At 39.1% G+C, this 12,382-nt stretch overlaps 1 protein-coding gene across 1 annotated transcript in view; it reads right to left on the reverse strand.

Annotated features, from left to right (window-relative positions):
* Positions 1-12,382, reverse strand: part of Rsf1 (remodeling and spacing factor 1) — a 111,087-nt gene that overhangs the window by 72,543 nt on the left and 26,162 nt on the right. Inside the window, exon 2 of the mRNA XM_028770612.1 lies at positions 2,061-2,152. Within this exon, the coding sequence (XP_028626445.1) occupies positions 2,061-2,152 (92 nt within the window). The remainder of the gene's footprint in view (positions 1-2,060; positions 2,153-12,382) is intronic.

The following is a 12,382-nucleotide window of genomic DNA, read 5'->3' on the forward strand; positions in this document are numbered from 1 at the left end:
TGTGTGTGTGTGTGTGTGTGTGTGTGTGTGTGTGTGTGTGTGTGTGTAAGAGAGAGAGAGAAAGAGAGAGAGAGAGAGAATGGTACGCCTTTCCTTTTGTTGTTCTGAAGACAGGGTTTCATGTAGCCCAGGGGGACCCGTAGCTACATTTAGAGGATGAATCTGAAATCTTACGACCTTCCCCTTCCAGCTCTAGAAGGCCTGGGATGACAGGTTTATGCAATGTTAGTAATCAATCAAACCAGGGCCCCTGTTATGCTAGGCCAGGCTCTACCCACCAATCTACATCCTCAGCTGAATATATTTTATACTTTTTTCAAAAGTTAAGTCCGACAGATGTAGACTTGGAAGAATATGTTCCTTCCCCCATTGACTTTAGTCGGCGTTGTTGACTATTTCAGTCAACAGAGGATGGAAGTGACTTTACCAATTCCTAATCTAATGAACACTGAGCTGATTCAAATCACTGTTGTATTGTGGTATATAATAAAGATAACCCAAATATATGGTTTTATTATGAAATCAAGAGTTCTTGTCTATGATGAATCTTCTTTTCACAGCACCTTAGAATCTTACACATCCCCTCCCCCCAAAAAGAATAGGAATGACAATATTTTAAAACTTTTACTCCATTTATTTGTTTGATTTTTGTGTGGTTTCCAGTGTGAGAGGGAGGTCAGAGAACACCTGTCAGGACTCCACCCACTGTGTAGAACCCAGGGATTAAACTCAGATCATCAGATTTGGTGGCAACTACTTTTAACTACTATCTCACAGGCTTGGTTAAAAATTTTTAAAACAAACAAGAAAACTCTTTTCAATAGCTTAAGATTATAACCTAATACTCCATGTAGTGGTTCTCAGACTTCCTAAGGTAAGGCTGAGACCCTTGACTACAGTTCCTCACGGTGTGGTGGCCTTCAACCATACATTATTTCTATCACTACTTCACAGCTGTACACTTGAGTGGTTGAGAACCACTGCTCTAGCATGTTACAGAAGTCACAATCCTACCACTGTGTATCATGCACACGAAGTACAACAGCACACGTAAGCTTAGGCTTCTGTAAGCATGCAGCTCTCATCATCTGGATGGAACTCTGGACAATGAGTCTGAATGGGAGACTGGGAATGGAGCTCAGTTTCCAGAATTCTAGCAGACACAGAGCCCGAGAGTCTGTCCCCAGTATCACATAGTGGCACATAGCTACCATCTCAGCACTCAAGGGGCAGAGGCAGGAAGATCAAAAGTTCAGTCACCCTAGAGAAGAAATGATTTTGCTTTTAGTAAGATCCACCCTACAGCTGATATGGCCCAAGCTGTCCTGTTACTTACAGTTTTCACTTTTTGACTCAATGGATAATTTAGAAGTCTCTCCTACTAACCTAACAGATTTCAGAGATTTTATCTTTCAAAGCAGTGATAAATTCAGGTTCTGTCTACAACTTCTGAGTGACCTTAAACAAAAATAACTTTCCTGGGTCTTAGTATATGTGGTTTGATCAGGATGACTTTAAAGAATGAATGAGAGAAAATGTGAAAAGTTCTGAGAGAGTGGAAGTGGTAGCATATGACAAAAATCCCAGCACTGCCGTGACAAATGCAAGAGGATAGGAGTTCAAAGCCAGCTTGGGCTACAGAGACGTCAGCTTTAAAAACAACCACAAAACAAAACAAAAACCTCAGGACACACACAAAAAAGGCCCAACTTTCTAGCCTAACTTTAGAAATGAAGACTGCTATAGTGGAAGAGTTCTTTGTCTAACATGTTCAAGGCATGGTAAAGCAGTCGCTTAGCTGGGCGTGATGAAGCAGGAGTATCTCAAATTCAAAGCCAGCCTGAGTGTCACAGAGTTGTTCTCTGCAAAACAACCAAAACTAAATATACATATAATATTGTCTTCCAACACAAACTTACACACAGTAATAACATGGATGCAGTCATATTATGTAACTCTAATAAATCATTTAAAAGCATATCACTAAATGCAAATACCAATTCATGTTAGACTCAAGAAATTCATGTATTTCAGTGGCAGAAAAGGTAATTTGCAGTTACCTTGATCAAGTATTTTTCCCATCTGTCTGCTGTAACGGATTTGCCAATCTTCCTCATTAACTTCAAATGGAGCTCCACCAATTCTTTTGGTACTTAAAAGGAAGGGAAAACTACTGTTAGCCAACAAAATAAAATACTTACAAACATTTAAGATTCTAAAACCAAACAAACAACTTCTTCCAGCCCTGAATACTTTCTCAAAACACAGGACGTTGATTCTTTCTGCATCCCATGAATCCTAAAAGCCTGAACTAGAGTGAAAAATGACTACCATTTTCTGAGCACTAATAGGGAATAGTCATATTTTGAACTATCATTAAGAATGAAATCTACTGTAAATTACAAAGTCACAGCAGTTCAATAGTCACAGAAGCCCCACACAGTGTAAGCCCCACATGGGGTAGGGATGCGGGGCGCGTGCAGGAGAACAGAGCAAAGTCAATGCTCTGACCTTTCTGCTTCATTTTCTGTGAACAGAAAACTGTTCCAAACTAATTTGGTTCCGTTTTAATATGACTGGAAATGAGGCTCAGAAGTAAAGCACACTGTCTAGCATGCAGAGGCTCCAGGTTCAACTCACAGTAATACAATAAATCAATAGCCATCAAATAAAAGCACTTAAGTATACAACTAAAATTTCTCATGTGTTCCTTATGCTATACATCTGGATTCCAGAACAAGATATAAATTATACAATGAGAAAGGAATGGAAGAATATATGTATTAGGTTGGTGGGCATTTTAGAAACTGGTCTAATGGTATTTAAACTTTCAAACAAAACAAAACAAAAAACTTACTCTTCAAATCTAACTCCTACCTAATGAGCTAAATTTCTCTGTAGCATGTAGCATATAGCATGTTATAGATTTCTGCCTGTTAGCCTTCACTAACAAAAGGAAAGGGGGAGGGGGTAAAAAAGAACAGAAAGAGAAAAAGGAAAAGAAAAAAACTTTATCTTCTAAAGCACTAGCTCCACTCTCTAGACAGGTCTAACCATTAGACAGTATCTTTAAGAGGAACTCTCGTCCCTTACTGGATTTTGAGTCTTATTCTCTGGTTTAAAAGATAGTAATTTTAATTCCTCTTCATTAGAAACTTCAAAAGATTGTTCTATCATCCCTCAGGTTCTCTGTTATCACTGCAAACAACCAGAGATCCTCCAAATATCCCTCAGGTATGATCTTACTGTTTTTAAATTATATTAATTAGACCCAAGGGAAATATAGAACACATACACCTGCCAAATTTTATATTTCCCAAATCCCAAATAACACTAGCAACCTAAAAGAAATTACAGGTATCCTACTTACATTTTTTTTCCATCATCAAATATATTAAGAAAATGCTGAACCAAAAAAAAAAAAAATGTTTGTTTGGTTTTTTTTAATAGAAAGAATTCTCAGTATTTGTTAACTGGCTTTATGGTGTACTATGAGAAATCTTAGAAATAAATCTGCAGCATCCTTCAATATATTTGATCTAATATGGTGTTAAATACAAATACTGTGCAGACGAAGTCTGGGAAATGACCACCTAACTTTCTAGAGTTCATCATTCTCTCAGGAGCTTTATTCTGAAACCACTTCTAACTTGAAATATCTTGGAAGTTTAGCCCATTCAACATTTCTGAGAGTCTACTATCAGCAAATGAAAAATAGTCCTTGTCCTCAGTGAGCCTACATGAATACTCACAATACTTCCACAGATGGGCTGGTCACAAATAAGCAATCACTCTAAAACCTGCAGTATAGGATGCACTGGGAGAAGTTCATACAGAAACAAAAGCAGATGTAAATGGCTACAAACAAAACAACTAGCAATGACCAGGGAACTTCTGACAGAAGCTTTCCATTAAGACAGTCTTACAAAGCCAGCTAAGAAGACTGATTTTATTTACAAGTTGAGGCAGGAGACTGCTCTGTATTTTAGAAATACCTCAATGACTGAATGAGAGGAAAAGAGATTTTAAAACAAAAGCTTTCATTTGCTTGCTTTATGAGTACAGGGCAAAATTTTGAAGTAAAGTCAAGAAAATACCTACAAAGGTGAGAGTAGTCTGAGCTACTAGGGGCAGCAGACACAGCTCTGAGAACTGAGACATAGTTTAGGAAACAAAATCAACAAACAGTTGTGCTGGGCTGCCAGTACAGTGGTGGGGGAAGAAAGCCTGAGTGAGGCTTACCTAACCCAAGAGGACAAAGACAAAGCACAAATAAACGAACCGGCCGGCTCAGTTCTTGTTCTTCCCCCCTATGCAACAGGTCAGGACCTTTAACCCTGAACCTTGACTTTCTGAAGTTCTGAAATAGTAAAATGCTAGATAGAATTCAGAGACCTTTGATTTATTTGTTATGAATTTTGGAAACTAAGATCACCTTCAACTCTTACATTTCCCAAACATAGAAAGTTCATGATTTATCTAACTACATCTCAAGTCTGCCACCGTCTAACGTTGTCTTACTACACCTCAGGCCTGCAACCTTCTCCTCACTTGAGGAAAAAAAAAAATTGCTAAACATAGTCTATATACTCAAACCAATATCCCAACTTAGCAGTTGGTAAATACTTTTGTAGCTCCGAAATACTTATATAAACTCACTTACATTCTTGCCCTTCCCTCAGAGTCCTGATAATGGATTCAGTCTAACGCCCAATCCATTTCTCTCACATTTACACAGAAATCCTTCATAACTAACTAACTAACTAACTAACTAACTAACTCTCTCCTCGCCTGTGGCCTGTGAGTCCCTGGGAACTCATTTCCATGTCATTATGTGAATCAACTTCATCTTTCAATGACTGAGACATTAAGTCTCAGACTTTCCAAAACCAGTTTGCATGCATGTCTTTTATTCTTAGACTATTGCTTCTGCTCATACTGCCTGCATCAAATGGTGGCACAGACATCAGGTTTTTTAGACCTATCTTCCATCTCATACAGAAATCATGAAAGATTTTTATTATGATGGCACTACTTTTTAAAAAGCTAAGAGAAAACAGAAGTCAATACACAATTATCATGCTTCTCATTCTATTTTACAAATCTTGATTATGCTAACTTAGGTATATAAAAACATAAGTATTAATGAATGCATTAGAGTACTGGCTCTTATTATAGAGGGAAGCTACCTACATGTTAAGTGATGCCTGCTGCACTGTCACAGTGCTGCAGAGCACAGAGTTGGCATATTAAATTAAAATTCATAACTCAAAATTTAGTAACTAGTAATTTGAATGAAAATGGCCCCCACAGGCCCATAAAGAATGGCACTATTTGAAAGGAGTAGGAGGTGTGGCCTTGTTAGAGGAAATGTGTCACTGGGGGTGGGTTGAGGTTTCAAAAGCCCATTCCAAGCCCAAAGTTTCTTCCTGCTGCCTGTGGATCTGGATGTATAAATCTTGGCTACTTCTCCGGGACCATTAGCCACCTCTCCAGCCCTCATCCACTCTCTTACTTGGTCATCTGCTCTGGACTCACCACAATCCGGCTTGTAGTTAAATGCTCACAGTGCAACGTGTTATGCTGCCAACCAGTTCAGGCTTCTCCTTACATCTTTTTGAACTCTTTCAGATACCTCATGTTTCTGCTGTTTCCTTGAAAACTAGTTTTATTTCCTAAGTCCCTTTCTTATGTCCTTTAGACTATTATCTTTTTGTCTCCTTTGCTTCAATCTCTAATGATGTCACTGTATTAAATGAAGAATTTGCTGAGGTACAAGACTGTCAGAGGGCTAAAGAGATGGCTCATTGGTTAAGAATTCTTGTTTGGGGGCTGGAGAAATGGCTCAGTGGTTAAGAGCACTGATTGCTCTTCCAGAGGTCCTGAGTTCAATTCCCAGCAACTACATGGTGGCTCACAACAATCTGTAATGGGAGCCAATGCCCTTTTCTGGTGTGTCTAAAGAGGTGAAGAGAGTGTACTCACATGCATAAAATAATTCCTTAAAAGTGTAAAAAAAAAAAAAAAAAGACTGCCAGAATGGACTCACAAAGTGTTCCTTTTCCTCATGTAACAAGAAATTCAGAGTAATGAATTACTAGTTTCATTTAAAAACTCAGAAAATGTATCATCTTAAAATCCCTGGAACTCCTAAATATCCTATTCTACTTCCATCCCACCTGCATGGCTGCATGGCTTCCTTCATCCTAGGCGCCTTGTCTCATTCGCAAGCTTAGGTCACTTACTGCCCTGTAGGAAATAATTCTTTCACATCACCTTTTCAGGACAGCGTCTCTTCCCAGTATCCCACAATGATCTCATTTTGTCCTTATACATCAAAAGTTACCACAAATTCCGGTGACTAGATGTACTAGGTCTGCCTTCAGCACCCGGGACAGTGCTCATCAGTACTGTATACTGCTAGCCACTGTAAAAGTCGTGGGTTTTTGTTTTGTGGTTTTTTGCTGAATGATGTACTATATAGACGTTAATGTCAGTAAGACTTGCCATGTCTGTCCTTAGAGTATTAAAACCTAACTTACACTCAAGGATTGTGCATACTCAGTTACAAAGTCTCAGTTAGTGTATTTTAAAGCTCTGTTGTTAGTGAAAAACAATGAAAATTAACCTTTCTTCCTGATAAGGTCACTTCTGGAATTAGAAAGTATTCACATTTCATATTCCTTTCTCAACACTCCATTTTCCTTTCCTTTTTTTCTTGTAGTGTAAAGGACAGAGTCTAGGGCCTTGCACATCTTTCTTCTTCAGTGGGTATCTTTTTGCATAAAATTGGCTACATGTACTTAGGCTTTGCTTTCCTATCTACTAGGACAACCTGTATCATTTATTTGATTTTAATTATAATTTGATTATCACATGGGATAGGCTGGTGTTGAGTTAAAAAAAGGTCTAGGCCAGTGGTTCTCAACCTGTAGGTTGGGACCCCCATGGCACACCAGATCTCTTGTATATCAGATATTTGCATTATGATTCCAAACAGTAAAAAAAATTACAATTATGAAGTAGCAACAAAATAATTTTATGGCTGGTGGTCAACACAACATGAGACCATACTGAAGGGCCTCAGCATTAGGAAGGTTGAGAACCACTGGTTTAGACCAAAGGTTACTAAATCCTCTTACAGAGGACAAAAGACACTAAAACCCCATGCAAGCAGCCTTTAAACTCAAGACATTTTCACGTTTCTAAAAAGTTTGGTTTGGTAGAAAAATAAAGTGTTTTGTGATGCATGATAATTACAGAAAATTCACATTTCAGTATCTACAAAGTTCTTCTAGACATAGCTGCATTCCTTCCCTCCTGTACTGTCTGCAGGTATGCACATTATAGCAGCAGACAGTTTGACTATACCTGAAAAGCTTTGCTAAGCCTATTTAATGCAGTAGCTGATACAGTGGAACTTAAATCTGCAATTCTATCATTTATTTTGCATAAATCTCAGCACGCCCTTTCTGTCTTCTACTAATAGAGAAAACACTCTTCTTTCTGTATTACATACTTTATCTGTTCTTCACGTTTATGAATCCTTTTTTCCGTTTTTTTCCCCCAATCTTTTTTTTTTTTTTTGTCTTGCAGAGTACAGATGGTGCAGGGCTCTGCACATGCGAAACAACTGCTCTGTCCCACTGAGCTGCAACTTTTAATGGTTGCTGTGAGTTGTACAACCAAACTCTTTAACTTCAATACAATGTCATTAAAGAATATTCTTGTTCTAGTGGATGTGGTGCACGCCTTTAATCCCAGTACTTGGGAGGCAGAGGCAGGCAGATCTCTATGAGCTCAAGGCCAGCCTGTTCTATATAGTGAGTTACACAGGGCTACACAGAGAACCCTGACTTGAAAAACAAACAAAAAAGAATGATCTTGCAATGTGGTAGTTTGAATATGCTTGGCCCAGGGGATGGCACTACCTGGAGATGTGGCCTTGTTGGAGTAGGCCTTTTAAATTAGGGAAAGTGAATTTTCTATTTATTTGCATATTTACCTTTCTTTTTTTTTTTTTTTTTTTTAAATTGGCATTTTTTTTAAAGATTTATTTATTTATTATATGTAAGTACACTGTCGCTGTCTTCAGACACCCATATGAGGGCATCAGATCTCATTGCAGATGGTTGTGAGCCACCATGTGGTTGCTGGGATTTGAACTCATGACCTCTAGAAGAGCAGTCAGTGCTCTTAACCGCTGAGCCATCTCACCAGCCCCATATTTACCTTTCTTTAACCCCTCATCAGTGTCTAGATTCCACTGCCCATCTGATTATATTCCTTACCTATGAAGATATTTCTTACTATGGAGACAAGCTACCGCACAACAAATTCTCAAGTTTTATTTGTCTGAGTTCATTTCTGCAATGTTTTTGATGGACAGTTACATGTTGGCAGCCCTACACACACACACACACACACACACACACACATACACACACACACACACAATATTTAACTTTTTAGTTTTATGTGTATGTTTTGCCTTCAAATGTATGTCTGTGCACACTACATGCATGCCTGGTGGCCATAAAAGCCTGAAGAAGTCATTAGATCCCCTAGAACATGCGTTACAGACAGTTGTGAGCCAACAAGGGCTACTGGGAATCTAACCCAGCTCCTCTGGAAAAGCAGCCAGACCTCTTAACTGAGCCATCTCTCTAGCCCCCAAACTCATTTACCAGTGAGAAGACTAGATGGTAAAAACACTTGCTATCAAAGGCTGAGTGTCTTTAACCGCAGCACTGAGAGAGCAGAGGCAGGTGGATCTCTGAGAATTCCAAGCTAGCATGATCAATATACCAGTTCCAAGACAGCCAAAGCTACATATAAAGAAATACTGTCTGAAGGAAGGAAGGAAGGAAGGAAGGAAGGAAGGAAGGAAGGAAGGAAGGAAGGAAGGAAGGAAGGAAGGAGGGAGGAAAGCAAGCATCACTTGCCCCCAAGTCTGATGACCTGAGGAGGAGCCCCAAAGGAACCAAATGATAGAAGGAAATAACTGACTCCCAGTTTTTGTGGTTCTGGGATGTTACCCAAGTGTGGTGGTTTGAATAAGAATGGATCATATATTTGAATGTCACCAGGGAATAGCACTATTTGAAAGGACTGGAGGGGTTAGGATGTGTAACTTGATGAAGGAAGTACAGAGGTGGCCCTGGAGGTTTCAAAAGCCCATGCTAGGCCCAGTGTCTATATCTGTGTCTACATCTGTCTCTGTCTCTGCCTAAACAACTCTCAACTGTTTTTCCAGTACTACATTTCCCTCCATGACAAGCAAGCCCCCAATGATTGCTTTCCTTTAAAGAGTTGCCATGGTTAAAGTGTCTCTTCACAGCAATAGAACACCTGGCTCAACTGAGCCACTAGGAATGTCTAGGAATTTCTTTTGATACAATTTACATCTTTTATTGCTTGTTATGCTATTTTTTCTTTAAACATTTTTTGTTAACTGTTAACTGAGAGAGAGAGAGAGAGAGAGAGAGAGAGAGAGAGAGAGAGAGAGAGAAAGAGAGAGAGAGAGAGAGAGAGAGAGAGTGTGTGTGTGTGTGTGTAGGTGACCATGAAAGCCAGCAGAAGTTACCAGATCTTGGACCTGAAATTGTAATTGATTATGAGCCATGTCATGTGGTGATGTGGTAAAAAGCAAAACAAATACACACACACACACACACACACACACACACACACACACACACACACGTCCTCAAGAAAGAGCAATAAGCATACTCTTAACCACTGTGGCATCACTCCAGCCTCTTGTGTTGTTTTAATACAAGAGTCGCCTTGGCTTATCTGGAGCTTGCTATACAGAGCTCAAGCTCAAAAGAGAACTACCTGCCCCTGCCTCCAGTGTGCTGGGATTAAAGACATTGCCACCATGCCTTTGTCAGTTTCGCAGTGAGTGTGTATGTTAGGAGATGAAGGGTGGGGAGGGCAAGATTCCTCTCTGTAGCTTAGACTATCTGTCCTTTATGTCTCAATCCTCTTGCCCTGGGCCCCAAGTGCTGGGATTACAGGTATGTGCCACCATGCCTAGCTTTGTAATAGGTGTTCTAACACTGGATATGCTAGCAGCACCGTCTATAATTTCTAAAAGACTTCTCTGGACTATGTGCTTCGTCATCTTTTATGACAAAACCATAACTATGAAAATATAGAATTGTCTTAATAGTCAGTCGTCCTAATGAATTAGAGAATCTATGGCAAACCATGGGAACTTCTAAGACTTGCAATCACTTGGTCAGAAATATTGGTACCCTACTTATGGATGGGTCTGAAGCGGTGGCATTTGACTGGTTGGTGATGTATTCTTAAAGCTAGTTCCAAGTGACTAGAGGTTAACAATTATACTATACTAATTTTGAAAATTTGAGCCAAAAACATGTGCTATGAAAAAACCAATTCTCAAGTCTGAAAAACAAGCAGAAATGTTCAGCCTCCTAACATTGATACCACATGAAACTACCTGAAAATCAAATTAGCCAAAGCCTTAAAGTTTGAAAATACAAGCACTGATTACATGGATAAATAAGAACTGTCAAATACCTCTGGCAGTGTACCAATTCACAAAGATCTTTGAAGAGCAACTGGATAAACCAAAAATAAAACTTGGCCCACACCTTTCAATCTAACAATTCCAACCTTTGGCAAAGCTACTAGAGTAACAGAAACAACCCAAATAGCTATCAATTTTAAAGGGTTACACTATTTTCATGTAATAAAGTACAAATTAGGAACTAAAACAACATGTACCATTATGGGTTTATTTCAAAAATAATGTCAAGGCCATAAAGGGAGCTGTGGAAGAATAAGTAGATACGGCTTTAAGGCACATAGACCTTACTATGTACTGTCAGCAGACACACATATATATGCTCAGGGTGAAGGCATGTGGAAACAAACTCCAACAGGCTCACCAATATTTGCCTTAGTCATAGAAGAAGGGAATCAGAACAGAACAGTACACGGAAGGCTTCAAACAAAGCTGCAACTACTTTAATGTTCTTTAAAGAATAAAAGTGAGGGCTGGAAAGATGGCTTATCGGTTAAGAGCAATGGCTACTCTCCTAGCAGACCTATCTTCAATTCCCAGCATCCACGCAGCAGCTCAAAACTGTCTGTAACTCCAATTCCAGAGGATCCAACCCCTCACACATACACATAGGTAAAACACAAATGAACGTAAGGTAAAAATCAATCAATCATTTTTAAAGAAGGGTATGAGGTCTCCACACACGTCATATATCATTCACATACACGAGTGCACGCACAAATGCACACAGAAGCATACTTCATAAATTGTTGTTTCCAAATGTTAACAAATAAGATTCCCTAAGCTCCATACAGTAGCACATGGTCACATACACTTACATAATATAAATAAATGTAAAATCATCTGTAATGTTATTTCTCTTATCTACAAGCTTTTTGGTTTTTTGCTGCTCTTACAGATGATGCCTTAAATTTTGAATTGATGGGAAAAAATGTTTGGGTCTGGAGAGAACTCAGGGGTAAAAAGCAGGATCTGTATTCAGTTCCCAGCACTCATGTAATAGCTCAAAACCAACTGTAACCCCAGTCCCAGGGCATCAGACATCCTCCTTCTACCCTCTGTTAGCACTAGACATGCACAACACACACAGACATATGTCAAAACACAGACCAAGGATGGAGTCCTGAGAGAGGAGTTGGTTGCTTATGAGAAAAGCCAAAGAAAATATGACAGACCCCGGTTTCTTCAAACACAGAATTTTCTTGGAATAGCTGTCATTCTCTTTACAGGTGTAGTGAATAGGCTTGAGTTTATTTCAATTGTTATTACTCATGCCTCTATGGAAAAACATGGTTTTTGCCTCACCCAGCTTGACCTTATGATTGTATACTTTACTCAGGTGACTCTTTTTAACCTTAAGAATATAAATTGTCCAATGCTCTAAATAAAATTGGCTATTGCATGAGACTTTAGTTGGCCTCATTTATTGGCTCCACTCTCCCAGGTTCACACAGTTAAACTACAACGGTACACACAGGGTGCCACAAATCCAGGACCTGAAGTTGGCTATGAGAAAAGAGAATGGGGACCCACTCACAGAGGGTGAGTGAGAATAATGAGGCAGAAACCAGGGAAAGCTTGCCTTCTGTAGAGCTTACGATCATTTGTTAAAGAAAGGAGAAGCACAAGTACGGAAATCACAACAACTAGATTGCTTGCAAGTTGCTCACAATTATAATCCCTGATTTCCAGAAGGAACTGTAGGTGAAGAAGTATGAGACAGAATCTGAAAGAATATTGAAAAGGCACACAAACATGGAAAAAAGATTCCTGTAACTTTATTTTAAAGCCTATTTTTAATGATGGTTCTTAAACACGTTAACC

Source organism: Grammomys surdaster, unplaced genomic scaffold, assembly GCF_004785775.1.
Source record: "Grammomys surdaster isolate TR1022 unplaced genomic scaffold, NIH_TR_1.0 203, whole genome shotgun sequence".
Classification (NCBI taxonomy): Eukaryota; Metazoa; Chordata; class Mammalia; order Rodentia; family Muridae; genus Grammomys; species Grammomys surdaster.